Raw genomic sequence first — 19,991 nt, forward strand, 5'->3', positions numbered from 1 at the left:
TTTCATCATTGGTGTATAGAAATGCCAGAGATTTCTGTGCATTAATTTTGTATCCTGCTACTTTACCATATTCATTGATTAGCTCTAGTAGTTTTCTGGTAGCATCTTTAGGATACTCTACGTATAGTATCATGTCATCTGCAGACAGTGACAGCTTTACTTCTTCTTTTCTGATTTGGATTCCTTTTCTTTCTTTTTCTTCTCTGATTGCTGTGGTTAAATCTTCCAAAACTATGTTGAATAAGAGAGGTGAGAGTGGGCAACCTTGTCTTGTTCCTGATCTTAGTGGAAATGCTTTCAGTTTTTCACCATTGAGGACGATGTTAGTTGTGGGTTTGTCATATATGGCCTTTATTCTGTTGAGGAAAGTTCCCTCTATGCCTACTTTCTGCAGGGTTTTTATCATAAATGGGTGTTGAATTTTGTTGAAAGCTTTCTATGCATCTATTGAGATGATCATGTAGTTTTTCTCCTTCAGTTTGTTAATATGGTGTATCACATTGATTAATTTGCATATGTTGAAGAATCCTTGCATTCCTGGAATAAACCCCACTTGATCATGGTGTATGTTCCTTTTAATGTGCTGTTGGATTCTGTCTGCTAGTATTTTGTTGAGGATTTTTGCATCTATGTTCATCAGTGATATCGGCCTGTAGTTTTCTTTCTTTGTGACATCTTTGTCTGGTTTTAGTATCAGGGTGATGGTGTCCTCATAGAATGAGTTTGGCAGTGTTCCTCCCTCTGCTATATTTTGGAAGAGTTTGAGAAGGATAGGTGTTAGCTCTTCTCTAAATGTTTGATAGAATTCGCCTGTGAGGCCATCTGATCCTGGGCTTTTGTTTGTTGGAAGATTTTTAATCACAGTTTCAATTTCAGTGCTTGTGATTGGTCTGTTCATATTTTCTATTTCTTCCTGGTTCAGTCTCGGCAGGTTGTGCATTTCTAAGAATTTGTCCATTTCTTCCAGGTTGGCCATTTTATTGGCATAGAGTTGCTTCTAGTAATCTCTCCTGATCCTTTGTATTTCTGCAGTGTCAGTTGTTACTTCTCCTTTTTCATTTCTAATTCTATTGATTTGAGTCTTCTTCTTTTTCTTGATGAATCTGGCTAATGGTTTATCAATTTTGTTTACCTTCTCAAAGAACCAGCTTTTAGTTTTTTTGATCTTTGCTCTTGTTTCTTTCATTTATTTCTGATCTGATCTTTATGATTTCCTTTCTTCTGCTAACTTTGGTTTTTTTTTGCTCTTCTTTCTCTAATTGTTTTAGGTGGAAGGTTAGGTTGTTTATTTGAAATGTTTCCTGTTTCTTAAAGTAGGATTGTATTGCTGTTAACTTCCCTCCTAGAACTGCTTTTGCTGCATCCCATAGGTTTTGGGTCATCATGTCTCCATTGTCATTTGTTTCTAGGTATTTTTTGATTTCCTCTTTGGTTTCTTCAGTGATCACCTCCTTACTAAGTAGTGTATTGTTTAGCCTCCTTGTGTTTGTATTTTTTATAGATCTTTTCTTGTAATTGATATCTAGTCTCATTGCGTTGTGGTTGGAAAAGATACTTGATACGATTTCAATTTTCTTAAATTTACCAAGGCTTGATTTGTGACCCAAGATATGATCTATCCTGGAGAATGTTCCATGAGCACTTGAGAAAAATGTGTATTCTGTTGTTTTTGGATGGAATGTCCTATAAATATCAATTAAGTCCATGTTGTTTAATGTATCATTTAAAGCTTGTGTTTCCTTATTTATATTCATTTTGGTTGAACTGTCCTTTGGTGAAAGTGGGGTGTTAAAATCCCCTACTATGATTGTGTTACTGTCAATTTCCCCTTTTATGGCTGTTAGTATTTGCCTTATATTTTGAGGTGCTCCTACGTTGGGTGCATAAATATTTACAATTGTTATATCTTCTTTTTGGATTGATCCCTTGATCATTATGTAGTGTACTTCTTTGTCTCTTGTAATAGTCTTTATTTTAAAGTCTATTTTGTCTGATATGAGAATTGCTACTCCAGCTTTCTTTTGATTTCCTTTTGCACAGAATATCTTTTTCCCTCCCCTTAGTTTCAGTCTGTATGTGTCCCTAGGTCTGAAGTGGGTCTCTTGTAGACAGCGTATATATGGGTCTTGTTTTTTATCCATTCAGCCAGTCTGTGTCTTTTGGTGGGAGCATTTAATCCATTTACATTTAAGGAAATTATCAATATGTATGTTCCTATTACCATTTTCTTAATTGTTTTGCATTTGTTATTGTAGGTCTTTTCTTTCTCTTGTGTTTCCTGCCTAGAGAAGTTCCTTTAGCATTTGTTTTAAATCTGGTTTGGTGGTGCTGATTTCTCTTAATCTTTGCTTGCCTGTAACGTTTTAAATTTCTCCGTCAAATCTGAATCAGATCCTTGCTGGGTCCAGTAATCTTGGTTGTAGGTTGTTCCCTTTCATCACTTTAAATATGTCCTGCCACTACCTTCTGGATTGCAGAGTTTCTGCTGAAAGATCAGCTGTTAACCTTATGGGGATTCCCTTGTGTGTTATTTGTTGTTTTCCCTTTGCTGTTTTTAATATGTTTTCTTTGTATTTAATTTTTGATTAAATACATATTGATTAAATATGTGTCTTGGCGTGTTTCTCCTTGGATTTATCCTGTATGGGGCTCTCTGTGCTTCCTGGACTTGATTAACTCTTTCCTTTCCCATATTAGGGAAGTTTTTTTTTGTTTTTTTTTTTAAACATCTTTATTGGGGTATAATTGCTTTACAATGGTGTGTTAGTTTCTGCTTTATAACAAAGTGAATCAGTTATACATATACATATGTTCCCATATGTCTTCCCTCTTGCGTCTCCCTCCCTCCCACTCTCCCTATCCCACCCCTCCAGGCTGTCACAAAGCACCGAGCTAATATCCCTGTGCCTTGCGGCTGCTTCCCCCTAGCTATCTACCTTACTACGTTTGTTAGTGTGTATATGTCCATGACTCTCTCTGGCCCTGTCAAAGCTCACCCTTCCCCCTCCCCATATCCTCAAGTCCGTTCTCCAGTAGGTCTGCGTCTTTATTCCTGTCTTACCCCTAGGTTCTTCATGACATTTTTTTTCCCCTTAAATTCCATATATATGTGTTAGCATACGGTATTTGTCTTTTTCTTTCTGACTTACTTCACTCTGTATGACAGACTCTAGGTCTATCCTAGGGAAGTTTTCAACTATAATCTCTTCAAATATTTTGTCAGTCCCTTTCTTTTTCTCTTCTTCTTCTGGAACCCCTATAATTCGAATGTTGTTGCGTTTAATGTTGTCCCAGAGGTCTCTGAAACTGTTCTCAATTCTTTTCATTCTTTTTTCTTTATTCTGCTCTGCAGTAGTTATTTCCACTATTTTATCTTCCAGGTCACTTATCCGTTCTTCTGCCTCAGTTATTCTGCTATTGATCCCATCTAGAGTATTTTTCATTTCATTTATTGTGTTGTTCATCGTTGCTTGTTTCCTCTTTAGTTCTTCTAGGTCCTTGTTAAATGTTTCTTGTATTTTCTCTATTCTATTTCCAAGATTTTGGATCATTTTTACTATCATTATTCTGAATTCTTTTTCAGGTAGACTGCCTATTTCCTCTTCATTTGTTAGGTCTGGTGGGTTTTTACCTTGCTCCTTCATCTGCTGTGTGTTTTTCTGTCTTCTCATTTTGCTTATCTTACTGTGTTTGGGGTCTCCATTTTGCAGGCAGCTGGTTCGTAGGTCCCGTTGTTTTTGGTGTCTGTCCCCAGTTGCTAAAGTTGGTTCAGTGGGTTGTGTAGCCTTCCTGGTGGAGGGGACTAGTGCCTGTGTTCTGGTGGATGAGGCTGGATCTTGTCTTTCTGGTGGGCAGGTCCACGTCTGGTGGTGTGTTTTGGGGTGTCTGTGGCCTAATTATGATTTTAGGCAGCCTCTCTGCTAACGGGTGGGGTTGTGTTCCTGTTTTGCTAGTTGTTTGGCGCAGGTTGTCCAGCACTGTAGCTTGCTGGTCTTTGAGTGAAGCTGGGTGCTGGTGTTAAGATGGAGGTCTCTGGGAGATTTTCGCCGTTTGATATTACGTGGAGCTGGGAGGTCTCTTGTGGACCAGTGTCCTGAAGTTGGTTCTCCCACCTCAGAGGCACAGCACTGACTCCTGGCTGGAGCATCAAGAGCCTTTTATCCACTCGGCTTGTATCCAAAAGAAAGCACAGAGAGACCACTGGGAAAGACGCTTGGCTGCAGAAACCAGGCTGCCTAACCTGGCCGAACAAACCTAGAGCCAGGCCGAGTTTCACTTGCTCACAGGGTGCCTCTTGCAGAGGCCTTTCACAGCCCTTCAGCACAGATTCCCTGTATGCTATAATTTATAAACCACTCTGTCAACCTACGACAGTATTTTTCAAAAGCATTTTTGTTATTTTGAATCCCTGTGTGGACATATTGAAAACAGCACTCCAATGATTGTTGTAAAGCAAAGGATGCAACCTTTCACGCCACCCTAGTCTCGAAGCTCCCACCCCTGCTCCTCAGGCCGAGTCCCCATGGGAACCCTCCTTATTAATTTTCTGTCTGGATGATCTGTTCATTGGTGTAAGTGGGGTGTTAAAGTCTCCCACTATTAATGTGTTACTGTCGATTTCCCCTTTGGTTGTTAGCATTTGCCTTATGTACTGAGGTCCTCCTATGTTGGGTGCATAAGTATTTACAATTTTTATATATTCTTTTTGGATTGATCCTGTGACCATTATGTAGTGTCCTTCCTTGTCTCTTGTAACAGTCTTCATTTTAAAATCTATTTTGTCTGATATGAGAATTCCTACTCCAGCTTTCTTTTGATTTCCATTTGCATGGAATATCTTTTTCCCTCCCTTTAGTTTCAGTCTGTATGTGTCCCTAGGTCTGAAGTGGGTGTCTTGTAGACAGCATACATACGGGTCTTGTTTTTGTATCCATTCAGCCCATCTGTGTCTTTTGGTTGGAGCATTTAATCCATTTACATTTAAGGTAATTATCAATATGTATATTCTTATTACCATTTTCTTAATTGTTTTGGGTTTGTTTTTATAGGTCTTTTTTCTTCTCGTGTTTCACACCTAGGGAGGTTCCTTTAGCATTTGTTGTAAAGTTGGTTTGGTGTTGCTGAATTCTGTTAGCTTTTGTTTGTCTGTAAAGGTTTTAATTTTTCCGTCGAATCTGAATAAGATCCTTGCTGGGTAGACTAATCTTGTTTGTTGAAATTGTGCCTTTCTAGAAATTAGGAGTCCTTTTTGTTTGGTTCCTGTATCATTTTCACATGATTTCATTAGATCTTGACTTCACTGCTCTCTGATATATTTTCAGCTTATCATGTATACTCCCTGCTCCAGCCCTGGAATCAGTTATTTTGCAAGGAATTGTGTATTCTTTCAGTAGGGATTGGTACTTAGAAAACAAGATGTGAATTCTCAGAGGATTTTTTTTTTTTTTAGTCCTGCTGCCTGACCTTTTGTTATGCCATTTTCCTCACTATTTTGAACACATTTGAATGACTCCATCAGCATTGCATTGAAAATTTGCTGAGCATGACCTTTATTTGTTTATGTACTCATTCATTCAGCAAAAATGTATGGAGCACTTACAACCAGGTATATGGTCTTATGTTCAGTGCAGGAGATGTGAAGGTAAACCTGACTGGTTTCCAGTCCTTGGTGAAGATTCATTATTGTGGGGATATGAGTAAATAAACAGGCAATGTCTAAAGACTGTGATCAGTACTATGGTGGACATTGGCAAGTGGGATTGACAGTCTGTGGGAGCACAGATTGGGCACCTGAAAATGCTTTGGAATGGGGCGATAATGGTTGATATTGGATGAGTAGAAGTATGAAGGTGAAAGAGCCATGAAGGGTGTTCCAGTCAGAGGAAGCTGGAAGAGGCAGTGGGATCTTGATGTATTCAAGGAGAGGTATGTATGTAGTTAGTTATAAGCGGAACATAAATTTTATGTAGGGGAGGAGAGACAAAACTGGAAACATGAATGGGGGCCAGGACATTGAGAGCCCCAGAGGTCAGGTCAGAGAACTGGGATTTCACTCTGAAGGGTATGAGGGAGAAGTAATGTAGTTGTCTTAAGCAGATGGGATATATAATCACCCCTGTGATGTACTGATGATGCATTGGGTGGTAGATGGGAGTGGGGCAGTATGAGAATGGTAAGAAGGAGAGAGGTGTAACTGTCAGGAGAGAGATAATGTCATGTTACAGTGCGCTTTAGATGTGTGTGTGATATGTGGGAGAATTGTGTGTGTGTGTGTTACAATAGGTTATAATATACATACCATAGGTTATATATACACACAATAGGTTATATATGTTATATATACAGTTGTATACAACAGATTATGTATAAAACACATAATATATAATGTATATACATATACATAACTTTCCCACACACCACACACATGTATAGAATAATATATAATATATACAAAATAGATCTGTGCGTACACATGGATGTAAGGGATGTCTGTAATTCTGTTTGCTCATGTATATCCAGGGGCCGTCTCATTGCCACAGGTCTAAAATAGAGAATATTTCAGTGGAGAAACATCCCCCAAGGAAAGCTGAAGAGTGGGAAAGGGCTAACAAAGACTGTCTCCTTGACCAAACTTTAGTCCTGTTCCTTTGAGCCCTCTTTTCAACTAAACCTCATCCTTGGGCATTGTCTTTGGCCTGCTTAGTTTTAGAAAGGATCCTGCTAATTCAATTTAGCCAGAATCCCCCATCCCTTGCTTGATATTTTAACACTCTGGTCTGCCTTCAGCGAGAATCCCAAGTTAGTTTAGCAACAATCACCTTCGTCTTGACGTTTCCTTTTAGTAATTTTCTATAGCTTCTTGGCTATAGATCCCCAGCTGTCTTTACTCAGAGTTGAGTCCAATCTCTCTCCCCTATAGCAATAGTCTTGACACCTATCACAATAGTCCTCAATAAAGTCTTTCTTACCATTTTAACAAGTGTCAGAATAATTTTTTCTTTAACAGGCCACACCAAAACTTTTGCCTATTGTGCTCTTCCTCTTCAAAGCTCCACCAGTTGGCACCGAGGCCCAGTTGTGTATCCTTGAGTAATCTGAGAATTCCTCTTCCTCCTCTCCTTCCTGGGATTTAAGGGTATGAGGTGATTTTTTTTTCAGCTTCTCCCAGAGGTTAGAATGTAGCTTTAACAGTTATCTCTGGGAGGGTGGAATGATGATTGAAGATGCTTATCTCCTTTTATGTGTTTCTCTGTGCCAGGCACTGTTGTACACTAATGAACATGTATTGCACTTCTTTTTTAAAACTACTATCTTAAACTTTTAAAAATATAAAATGTGAAATTTATCTACATGGATATATAACATGTGGATTTGAGAGTGTTCTGTTAGGTTAAGGATTTAGGGGAAACCAGAGCAGTGAGCGTGTATGGATCAGTGCATTGATGAAGGCTAAAATACAGCAGGCCAGTAGTGTAACTGGCAAAAGTGTTGATGAAGTGAATGTAGACTACTGTGTCAAGACTCTTGTCTATGAAAAGTAGAATAGATAACAAATGGTATGTGTACATTTTTAGGATGAGAGATCTGAGCATGTTTATATGTTCTGCAGAGGAGGAGCTAATAAAAACAGAGGTTATTGAAAATACAGGAGAGAAATGGGGTAACTGGAGAAGCAAATGTGGAAAAGCTGTAGTATAGAGAGCACGTGGAAGGACTGGCCATGAACAAGAGAAAGGGCATCACTTCTGATATCGCAGTTAAAGAGGGTCAGAAAGGCTTGTTTGTGAGGTTTTGGAAAGGCAAGAGATTGAGGGAGTTTCTTTCTTGCCCCAATATATTCTCTCTGAATAAGGCAGTAAGGGCATTCTGGAGTGTGAGAGGGGATGACCAGGAGCCAGAGGAAAGAGGAAGAAGGTTGCACCCTTCTTTGGGGAATGAGAGAAGATTGATGGGCAGTAATGAACACCTCTCTGAGCTGGAAATAAAATGTTTTTAGTCTTGTCCTTTTTTCCAGATGTGTTCGGCTGCCAAAAAGTGGGAGCAAGGAAGGCAAGCATTGGGTTTGATTTTAGACTTGTGAATGTGTGATGATGATTTTGGGGGGTGGGAGGTTTGAGGGGCTAAGTAGATTATTGAGGTTACTGATGAGATTAGTTCAGGTTATAGACCATGGGATTTAGTCTCATCAGGAAAAAGTGTGTTCTCAGGAGGATTCTGTAGAACCAGAGAAGGAGAAGCTGTGTGAATATGTGGGTGGGTGTCAGTGAAGCTGTGTGGAGGTTTCAAAGCTCAAAGAGTGGATGTTAGATAGAGGTGGAATGGCAGACAAGAAATCATGGTCAGAGTAGTATATAGGAGCTTAAGATTTCAGAGGGAAAGTAGTTCTGGATGATGAGAAGTTTCCGTGGGTAGGTGAGTTGGAGTAGAAGGAGGTCAAGGAACTGTGAAGCTGGGGTGGTGGACAAGTTAGCCATGGGATCATCAAAGATAGTAGGAAAGGTTTAGCGTGTAAGAGTAGAGAGGAAGGTGAGAAAGATGCTCTTTTGTGGAAGAAGAGGTGAGTGTAGCTAAGAGGCACATGGCATGACAAAGGAGTGGGGATTTTTACAGAAGGGAGGAAGAGTTAGGGAATGGAAGCAGCAATGGCCAGCATGAGTAGTTGCCCTTAACCAGCTTTGCAGCAGATCCCTTGGATAGTCCTGGCTTTGTTTCAACTTTGTCGTTACTTCACAAACCTTATTTTATTTTTGCCAATAACCAGGGCCAAGAAAGGACTGGCGGTAAAATCTTGAATGTAAGGGGAGCTAAGATAGCATTCTATTCACTGCTTCCTGTACCTGGAGGGACTTGAACAACTGCCCTTAGCAACTTTAAGGGAAATGGCACTGCTGGTAGGACCCTGGCCTGCCCAGCCTTCCCTTCCCAAAAATCCTATTGTAAATGAATGTGGATAACCAGTCCCCATCGCTTTTACAGAGGGGTGGATGCTTTTTATGTCATTCCTTATCTCAGAAAGGTTGAGAACACGTGCACTTAGGGGATGCTTTAAGGGAGTTCCATAGGGAGGCCCGAATTCTTTCTTTTTTCTTTTTTAATGTTTTTTGAATTGTGTAATATAACAAAAATACCAAAAGTTGCATAAAATGTAAATGTACACTAAAATGAATAATTATAAAGTAAACACCCGTAAAAGAACCTTCCAGGGCCAAATATAGAACATTGCAAGTTCTCCAGAAGCCTCGTCTTATCCCTGTTTCTCTCCCAGAGGTAACCATTTATCCTGACTTGCCTTTTATGATAATCATTTCTTTTCCTATGTATACAGATACATGTGGACACACACATCTGTCTATACATTCTACTGTTTATGGACATTTGGATTGCTTTCAGTTTTGGGGTATTGTGAACGGTACTGCTGTTCTTATACATGTCTCCTGTTCCACATGTGCTTGAGTTCCTCTAAGATATATATCTGGGAGAGGGATTATCTGGTATTAGTTTATGCATATTTTCAGCTTTACTAGATAGTGGAAAATTGATTTTCAAAAGGATTGCATCAATTTTAACTCCCACTAAAAGTATATGAGGATACATACCTTGGTTCTTTTCTCCCCCAGTCTTGAGGCCAGAAAACTATGGCTCAGAGATGATCAGGGATAGCCAGGACTTGTAATTTGCTGTGGATATGGGGGGGTCTTGGTTACTATTTCACATTTCTCCTGGAACAGTTGCCCTTAGCTGCTTCAGTAGGAGAACCTTGGTTTGGTCCTATCTTTTCCAGAGTTTCTAGGCCCAAGAATTGGGCCCTAGAATTGAGTGTGGTTGCTCAGCCTCTGAGGCCATTTGAGAATGAAGACAGCTGGGTTAGCATCCTACAATGCTCCTCTTTCTTGGATGGTCCAAACAATTGATCTTAGCAATTAGCCAGAGGTTCTGTGGGTGGGCTCTGACTCAGTTAACTCTTCCTCAAACTCAAGGGTCAAGAACCAGAACCAGGAAGTGATCAGAGATAATTAGCATCTATGGCTAGCAGAATATGAAGACTGGGGTAGTGGCTTAGATGACCCTATGTCTTTGGAGGATCCTTGAACAACCATCTTTAGCCATCTCCAAGGAGGGAGCTGGCTTGTTCCTTTCTTTTACACAGTCTGTTTCCTTAGGGAGGGCCCTGGCTTGTTTGTTTCTCACCCAAAATCTCAAAGATTGAGAACCTTGGTTGGTTTATTTCTGTGGCCAGTTAGAAGTGAAGATGGCTGGGTAAGCATTTGGAGTGCCTCCTAGAGTCTCATCTTATGTTTGTTTGTTTATGGCACACCTTTAATTACCTGAATTTTGTAGAAATACAGTTGAAGTGATCAAAAATTGCATATGAGTTTATCAACTTTTAGAAAATTGACAAAATGTTTTATATGAAGGTGTGAAATATTATACATATGTATTATTGTTTTTTAATTTTAAAACTAGTAATGGAATAATAAATAATTCCAAACCTTAATTAAAATTAGTATTTAATGTACTTCTTGGACCTGATTTACTTCACTAATATTAGAGCATATTTAAAATTAGGAGATGCTTATTTCGTATTTTAGTTCTCTGTTTTTACTTTTTACTATTGTTATTATTTTTGCTTTCTCTATGCATGTTGAGAATTTGAATTTCAAGATATTGAAAACAGTGGCATATTTATTGTGGTTCTCCACTTGATGTCCTTTCATCCTTTGGCTTCTATTTGTGTCAATCTGTTTAATGCTCTTGGCTGCATTTCCATACATACTCACAAGGCAGAGTTATTCTAGAAAACATCATCCTTCTTTACTACCGGTTGAACACTACAGTGTAGTCCTACAATACAGTTAGTATAGGACCCAGTTATCTTTTACAACACGTTGGGCTCTGCTCTGTATCACAGGGCAAGCCACCTGAGGATGTCCATCTGATAGATACTTCTTGAGTAGCATGTTATGCAGAGGTTTCACATACCAGTGTGTGTGGTTTACCAGTTGGGAATTTTGGGACCAGGGATGTGGGAGAACCAGCAGGCTCAGGAGAGAACTATTTCATTTATGGCTAGAAGGTGAAGGGGGTGTTCTATACATCACTGAAGGGTGTGGTAAGCTTATTTTTCAAGGAGGGGGATCCTGGAGGTCACAAAGGAAATATTCTAGGTGGGAAGGAGAATAGTGAACTGATAGCTTCAAGAGGCAATGAGCGTGGCTTGCTACTTTTCATTCCCTCTATTTTCTTGGTTATCAGAAAAATATTTTCCCAAGACCCTCGTAGACAGGAAGTATGAGTGAAGAAAGAGGGAAGTTACAGAAGGTGAGAGAGGAAAACATACATAGTCTGAGAATGTCAGAAGTGGTAGGATACCTGTGGGGAAGATAGATTGATTTCAAACCTTAGAAAAGTTAGCTAGACCATTAATTAATTAATCAAGAAAATAAGTAAAAAATGTAGTGATATAGACTCTGCTGAATAATGAGGACATGTTGTTGAATTAGATATATTTTCTACTGAGTCTGGTGGGTGAGATAGACACAGACATTACAACAGGGAGTATTATGACAGAGAGACCAGTAGAGCTTTCAGTAGAAATATGGAGGAGGGTATCTCTAACCCCGGGGCTCAGAGAAGGCCTCCTGGAAGGCACCATGGTAAGAACTTAATTTTCCATAGAAGTAGCAGTTAATCTGGCAGTGGCTGAGAATCCTCTGAGTGTGGGGACCAGAGAGCAGGTGGTCATTTAGACCATGTACGGTAGCTACCTGGGTATGTCATCTAGCCTTGAGCTTGGGAAGTACCCGAAGAAATGAGCGGTTGAGAGGCCACTCTGGTCTAGAAGAGCTAGGGAAAGGGGATAAATAGAAATAGTTTCATAAGTGGTTCAGTTTATGCTATAATATTGATCACCTTAGCCTTCATGGAAGAGCAGCTACTTCCATTTCCCCATGAAATTATCAGTTTCTCTTTATGACATGTTTTTTGCATCTTGTTTAGGGAATTCTTTCTCACCTTGATTTCATAAAGGTGTTTTACGGTATCTTCCTGTAAAATTTTTATAATTTTCTTTTCACAATTAGGTTTATGATTCACTTGGAATTTATTTTTATGTACTATATGATGTAGAGATCTTTTTTTTCTGAATGATTAATTGGTGGTTCAAGGACTATTTACTGAGTTGTCTGTTCTTTCTCCACAGATTTATAATGCTGTCTCTATAATATACCAAGTTGTAATGTATGTATATATCTGTTTCTAGGCTTTCTGTTCTCTTCCACTGGTCTATTTGTCTATTTCTATACTAGTATTACACTGTTAATTACTATAGTTTTGTAATGCATCTTAATATTTGGTAGGGAAAGACCCCTTCCTTAACTCTTCCTCAAAAGTATATTCTTTGCCTTTTACTTTTCCATATGAATTTTGAGATAAGCTTAATATGGTCTCTAAGAAACTGAAATTTTGATTAGAACTGCATTTTAGTTATAGATTATAGATACAGAAATGGCATCTTTACAACAATGAATGTGGTTTATCTCTCCTTTTATCTAGATATTTTTAATGTCTTTGAAAAAAGTTTATTATAATTTTCTCTGCAAGGGTCTCATGCATATCTTGTTAGGTATATTTCTGTGTACTGATAGTTTTTGTTGCTCGCTAATATTTTTAAATTACATTTTGTAATTCATTGTGACTGGTATATGGGAATGCTTGTTTCTGGTGTATAGTTTCTAGATCCATTCACCTTACTAACCTCTTTCTCTAGATCCAATTGTTTGTTTGTAGATTTTATTGAGTTTTTATATAACATTTATGTAAATCATACTTAAAAGTACGTGAATTATACCTGTACAGCTCAGTGAATTATCACAAAGTGGTTTTGGTTTGTTAATGTAATTTGTGAATAACTGTAATTATTTTTCCCTTTCAGTCCTTATACCTCTGTGAGTTGATATCATTGTGTATAAAGTAAAGTAGAATTCTTTTCTGAAACAAGTTCACTTGAGCACCTCTGAGGCCTCATGCTCTAATGAGCTGTGTTTGACGTGTAAATACTTTAGAAGTCATCAAAGAAAGGAAATTACCTTTATTTGGAAATTTTAACAGTACTTAATAAAAGAGCCTACAAGGTGGTAGTATTTCAGTTAATTGACTACTGTCCAGGATTTGGTCTTTAGCATTTGTGAAATGCTAAAATGAAACTTGGTGATAAACAAATACAAATTAATTTACTGAGACTAAGATTCAGAGAGAAAAGCACACACGTCTCACACTAATATTTTCTTGTGGCGAGAACACTCAGGTCCTCTCTCTAGCATATGTCATTTGGGGTACTTGGGAAGTCAAACTAAGAAAACAACATGTTGCTTACTGTGAGATCATCGAGTTAAAGCAAAAAGGTAGAGTATCTCACAAACATGGAGTCTTTTGTGCAACTGTGGGTTGTTTGAGGAATACATTTAGATGTTCTACCCTGTCTTCATCACACCCCAAGCAGTTTGAGAGGCAGCAAGATGTAGTGAAATAATACTGGACTTTGTAGCCAGTAGACAGGGATTTAAATCCTAGCTTATAGTGTACTGACCTTAGGGGTTTCATTTTTCTCACTGGTGAAATAGAAATCATGACACTGTTCATTTAAAAGAAATATATCCTCTCAAAGTATTTGTTACATAGTAAATCCAGCAGAATCATGGATTTATATTTGTTTATCCATGCCTATGGGTAGAGAGGAAAGTGCCAATGATCTTTTCCTAATTTGTCAGAATGGTCTTAGAAGTATTAATCTGTTTTTAAATATAGAGATGGCAATTTCAGCTTTATCACCAGATGTATTAGTTTCCTATTGCTGCTGTAATAAATTATGGCAAACATAGATAATAAACACAGATTTATTATCTTGTAGTTCTGGAGGTCAGCAGTCCTAAAATCAAGGTGTTGGCAGGGCCGAGCTCCCTCCAGAGGCTCTAGGGGAAATCGGTTTCCTTGCTTTTTCCGGCTTCTTAAAGGCTGCCGGCGTTCCCTTGGTTCATGGTCGTTTTCCCTATCTTCAGATCTACCAGTATATCGTCTTCAACTCTCTGACTCTGACCTTCTACTTTCATGATCATATCTCCTTCTCTGACTCTCATCCTCCTGCTTCCTTCTTATAGACTCTTGTAATTACATTGAGCCCACCAGTATAATTCAAGATAATCTCTCCATCTCAAGATCCTTAATCACACATGCAAAGTCCCATTTGCCATGTAAGGTGACATACTCACAGGATCAGGATGTGGACATCTTGGGAAAGCCATTATTCTGTCTACCACACCAGGTTAATGAATTACCAAATAAGATACTTAATTAGAATTACACATTTCTTTTGTGGGTTATTTTCATAGAAAAAAGCATTAATTTCTAAAGTTGCAAGAGTCTTATAAAATGCCTTTCTTTAAATAATACTTCTAAGGAAAGATATGTATTAACAGAGAATAGAATTAGTTGGTAGCAGTTATGAATATTCATAAGTCTCCATATTGTAAAAGAGAACAAGATTGACATTCTCATTAAAATTCTCAATTTAACATCTTTCAAATTTAGATTATTTGAAATAATTGTGAAGCAAAATGGTTTCCACCCCTTCAAGGCTGTAGGGAGAGAGTACAGAGCCCACATTTCTTTTTGAGTTTCCTTTTGTTGATTGTGAACATTTGCATTTGTAAAGTTAGGCTCTGGAATTTCACTAGCTACTTTTAAAGAAAAAGCAGGTCTGGAGCCCAATTTTGCTTGTAGAAATGGAGAAAGGGCTGAAAAGGATTTTCTGTATTATCAGTGAAATTATATATTTTGTGCCTCGTAAAGTAGTTGTTAAGATTCAGCGTGATCACTTTTACGAAGTCCTGACACCTGCTTCAGTGAGTGAGGGCAGTTTGAGTCTCTTACACTCTTCTGTACTTTCCATCTTTTGTCTCTTATAAATTTCCTGACTTGTCTTAAATTTTCATAAATTATTTTCCTAATCTCCTGATTAAAGCTATACCTTGAGTTTTTCATTTGGGGTATTGTATTTTTTTTAAGTTGATTAGGTTTACTTATGATATACCACTTGTTACAGTTTCCTGTTGCTTGGAAATATCTTTAAGTTTGTTACTTATTTCTTTATCCATGGTAAAATACTGATTTTATGGTTTGTGTTTGCTAATCCCAGTGTTTGAAGTCTTTTCTGTTATCAGCTGATCCTGCTGATTTGCTTCTTTGTCTAATTCAAGGTTCAAGGATCCCAGGGCAAGTCCTATAGTTCAACCTGAGCTACAAAATGACCTGCTTCCTACCCCGAGATGGTAGTCTTTGGGGTCCCAGCTTATTGTAGGGAGGGTCTCCTGATAGCTTTCCTACTCTGTGTAGTTCTGGGCTTTATCTGTTTCCTTTGCCTTTCAAGGCAACTGAAATATAGAAAGTTAAATTTTGGGGGGATTGCCTCTCTGCTTATATTTACTTCTCTAGGTTCCCCTTTTCCCATGGTGTTGCTCTGATATTTCCATATTTTTATTGCCCTGTCTTTTTGTTGTTTTCAAGTAGTTGTTACTTCTTTTTCACCAAGATTTTTTTTAGTTGTTTTATCATGAGGGTTTGTCCAAACAAGCTGGGGGGGCAGAACTAGCAAATTTTCCTAGAACTCTTTCATTTTCTTTTGAGATTAGGTTTAGGCTCAGATCGTCTCATTACCTTTTGGGTTTTTATTTGCTTTATTTTATAGAGGAAATATCTGTTGGCTGAGGAAATATGTACAACCTAAAAGTAGGGAGTTAAGTTTGATTCGGAGACCTTACTGAGGGAGGAGACAGGGTATATAGGAGTTCTTTGCTGGAAAAAAATATAGTCGAACATCAAAATATTACTGCTAATCACAAAAATAGACATCTCAAGTTAACGATTTTAGTACTTTTCTATGTATGGGAAGATGCAAGAGTCCAGGCTCAAATTATTCCTTAGACACGCATCTTATAACTGTCTAGGGCCAGTATCCCCAGCACAGAATGCTTCCTGTTTTTCTCCATCGTGAATTCCTTTCAGGGCGCACCATGCGGGAGGGGTGGGGGGCGGCTGCAGTGGCTGCTGACTTGATGGCTGGCAACATTTGTTGTTTACTGAAATGGCAAGCAACACTCCCTTTGCACACATCCAGTGCTCAGAAAAGTAAGGATATTTGCCCAAGGTCCAATAGCAAGTAAGAAGTAACATTGGGATTTTAGCCTTGCTCTCTTCAACCCTGAAGCCTATGTGCTTAACCAATTCAGTGCACTGTAACCTTTGGATTCCAGTGTTTTCTGTTCCTGGATTATGGAACAAATCCATGGAGAGTAAATGACTTGTGTTTTTCTTATCAGGTTTTCATCCCTCAAGGTCAGCGCCCTCTCCGTGGCTCTTGGGAACACAAGCATTTCTATGCCTCTTTCACAAGACCTTTGCCTGGTTCTAAAACATCTAATAAGTAAGAAACCCCCTTCTATCACCCCCCCTGTACCCTTCAGAACTGAATTTAAGGACATGCAGTACCCCACCTCTAACCACAAACTTTTATTTCCTTTTCGACTGCAGGATTTTCCACATCAAAAGACCAAAATAAATTCCCATCTGAATTTGGAAAGAGCTAAGGACAAAAGAACCCAGAAAGAAATCCTCTTAGGTGAGCAAAGGAAGGAAAATGAGGTAGGGAGGGACTTGTGAACTTAACAGCTTTATTAGATAGTGTTAGGATAGTTTTGGAATTTTGGTTGGTGAGTGCCCACGAGGCCCCTTGGCATGGTGGAAAACACAGGAGCTTAAGAGCCAGGCATACTTGAATTGGCTGTCAGTTCCCCTACTTACTAATTCTAAAATATTGAGTAACTCAGTTTCCCTCTCTGACCATCAGTTTCTTCATCTATACATTTGTAATAATAATACTTATCTCTCAAGGTTTCCATGTGAAATATAGTATTTCAGTGAGTGTTTGTGCTTGGTATATGCTTACTAAATAGTTGTAGTAGTTGTTGTCTTTATTGTTGCAACTGTAGGGGTGGGAAAATTTTCCCTTCTTCCTTTATAGGTCCCTTGACTGGTCTAATAATTAAACTGACATAAGACAGATTAACAGGATAAAAACAAATTTAATTTTGTATGTACAGGAGTCCCACAAAAATGTGAGACTCAAGTGATCAGAACAGAGAGCTGCTATACCTTGTAGATTAAAAAAACAATGTATTGGGCTTCCCTGGTGGTGCAGTGGTTGAGAGTCCGCCTGCTGTTGCAGGGGACACGGGTTCGTGCCCCGGTCCGGGAAGATCCCACATGCCACGGAGCGGCTAGACCCGTGAGCCATGGCCGCTGAGCCTGTGCGTCTGGAGCCTATGCTCCGCAATGGGAGAGACCACAACAGTGAGAGGCCCGCGTACCACAAAAAAAAAAAAAAAAAGTATTTATGAAGAATCGACAAGGCAAAGGGGTTTGGCCTAGAAATAGTAAATAGTAAAGAATTAACAAGGTTTGTTTGTACAGCCTTCTCGGGCCCTAAATTCCCTGTCTCTGGTGATAAGGATGCCTTCTACCCTTCTGGTACAGGGAGGATATCCTTCTCTTGAGAAAGTTTTCTCCTGCTTTCAGGGGGACAAAGGAGGGTCAGAGTATTGTTCTTGCACCAGCTGGTTCTCAAGTACCTTTAATTCAAAATAATCAATATGCCAACATGGCATATTTTGGGGTTACATATTCTAAACCCCTATACCCCTCTCAAACTCTCCATCTGGTGGGTACCATAAAATCAGGCAAAAGAGAATCTTTCTTTTCCTGTTTTCTTTTTGGTTACCTTTTTGTTAGCATGCCCAGTTACTTCTCCCTTCTCTATTGCTTCCCCTTCTTCAGTGCCCTGAAAATGAATCTTTTGCCGTCTCCCTTCTTCCAAATCCTTGCTTTTCTCTCTTAGTTCTACACATTCAACACCTCCTTTGTTCAGGTCATCTTCCCATTTCCACTCAGTTGAATCTCTTTCGTTGTCTCTGCCATTAGCCTCCAAACAAACTAGTCATCCTCACATCACTTTGCTTCTCCAAGTCCCTCTCTCCCTGAGTTGGGAGGCCACCTAAAAGTGAGACAAAGCCATGAAGTCCCTAGACCTTAGTTTTCTGACTAATTTTCTTTCTACCTCATTTTGGCAGCTTCATTTCATCAAGTAAAAGTTATATGTGTTTTTTCTATCTATTCTGTGTTTGCTTATGGATATCTTTATCTTTTTTTTTTACATACTTTGTATTATAAAGGTAGACACATGCTCATCGTGAGGATTTTGGAGAACAACAAAACTTTATAAGGAAGGAAATAAAAATTGTCCATTTCATTACCCAGATATAAATCCTATTAACTAATTGATATATTTCCTTTCAGTATATACAATTTTGTATCCTGCTGTATTAGTTTCCTAGGACTGCCATAACAAAGTACCACAGGCTGGGTATCTTAAACGGCAGAAATTTATTTCCTCAGAATTCTGAGGCATAGAAGTCTAAGATCAAGGTGTTGACCAGGTTGGTTTCTTCTCAGTCCTCTCTCCTTGGCTCGTAGATGGCTATCTTTTCCTCCCTGTGTCTTTACATGGTCTTCCCTCTATGTGTCTCTGTGTTCTAACTTCTTCTTATAAGGACACCAGTCATATTGGATAAAGGCCTACCCTAATGATCTCAACTAAATTACCTCTTTAAAGGTCCTATATCCAGGTACAGTCACATTCTGAGGTACTGGAGGTTAGGACTTCAACATGTGAATTTTAAAGGGACAAAATTCAGCCCATGCTTTCTCCTCTAAAACCTGTTTTCTTTAAAAAATTATCTCACATGAGAATCTCCCTTGTCAGTAACAATTTTGGGCAACATTTTTGTTGGCTGCGTAATATCCCATCATAAAAGTATACTGCAATTTATTTAACCATTTCCATGTTTTTGGATATTTTGTGTGTTTCCATTTTTTCACTAATATAAATGCTTCAATGAATCGTTTTGTACATGAATCTTTATTTGCATATCTGACCATTTTGTTCAGTAGATTGTTTAAAGAGTAATTACTGGCTCAAAAGGTACGACTATTCTCTGGCTCATAATTACACACTGGAAAGTTGTTTTCTAGAAGTTGTTACCAGTTTACATTCATACCAGCAAGGACAGCAGTCAAACATGCACTCATATAAACTGCTTGGTGAGAGTGAGAGAGGAACAGTTAATCTCACATGGTTGTTTCAATTTACAGTTATTGATGACTGATAAGGTAAAATATTTCATGTATTTATTTTTTATATTTCCTTTTATGTGACTGGTTTACGTATGTTTTTTGCCCATTTATGTTTGAGGATCTATCATTTTAGATGATAAGCTTATGACTAAGACTAGGATCTATTTCAATGAGGGAAATCTCAGAAAAAGCCAAATTCCGAAGAATATTATGGATCCAGAATCCAAGACCAATTGGTCAGAGTCTCTTCTGTGGAGAAGACTTGGCATGTGATGACATAGGCTGCAAGAAAGCTTTGCAGGGAAGAATCTAACATATTCCTTTCTCCAGGGAAGTCTGTTGTGGGCACAATACTGCCACTTATAAAAATAATCTTACTGAAGAGAAAGGCTGAGAGTGCATTGGCTGAGAAAAGGCTGAGCTAGATGTCTGTTATATGAGGAAAGCCCCTAGGAGAAAGAGCATAGAGATACGGTTCATAGGACTATGACTCTGCACAGTTTTTAGAATGTGTGAGACACTGGGAAATTTTTGATGCACAGAAGCCCTACATGTATGATTAGTGTCTAAAAGTCTTTTGTTAGTGTTCAAGGTTGATGCCTCAGAGTACTCTAGTAGAGAGAAATCCTGTGAAGGTAATGAATATAAAGGAATTTTTAGTCATGAGGCTGATCTTAATTTGACATCTGAGGATTCACACCTGAGAACTTATTAATTAATATGGCTGTAAAAATGTGGGAAGCCCTTCAGGC

The 19,991-nt window shown here is 38.6% G+C and overlaps 1 protein-coding gene across 2 annotated transcripts in view; it reads left to right on the forward strand.

Moving 5' to 3' along the window:
• MAGED1 (MAGE family member D1) overlaps positions 1–19,991 on the forward strand; it is a 73,486-nt gene that overhangs the window by 18,412 nt on the left and 35,083 nt on the right. Inside the window, exons 2-3 of one of the 2 annotated variants that reach the window (XM_029240415.1) lie at positions 16,371–16,474; positions 16,582–16,669. Coding sequence is in view for 1 of the 2 variants with exons in the window: in XM_029240413.1 (XP_029096246.1) it covers positions 16,348–16,669 (322 nt within the window). In the remaining variant the exon portion in view is untranslated. Of the gene's footprint in view, positions 1–16,179; positions 16,670–19,991 lie in introns of those variants that run through there. The other variant, XM_029240413.1, reaches the window with a different exon arrangement.

Source organism: Monodon monoceros, unplaced genomic scaffold, assembly GCF_005190385.1.
Source record: "Monodon monoceros isolate NGI ecotype Baffin Bay Population unplaced genomic scaffold, NGI_Narwhal_1 Super_Scaffold_22, whole genome shotgun sequence".
Lineage (NCBI taxonomy): Eukaryota > Metazoa > Chordata > Mammalia > Artiodactyla > Monodontidae > Monodon > Monodon monoceros.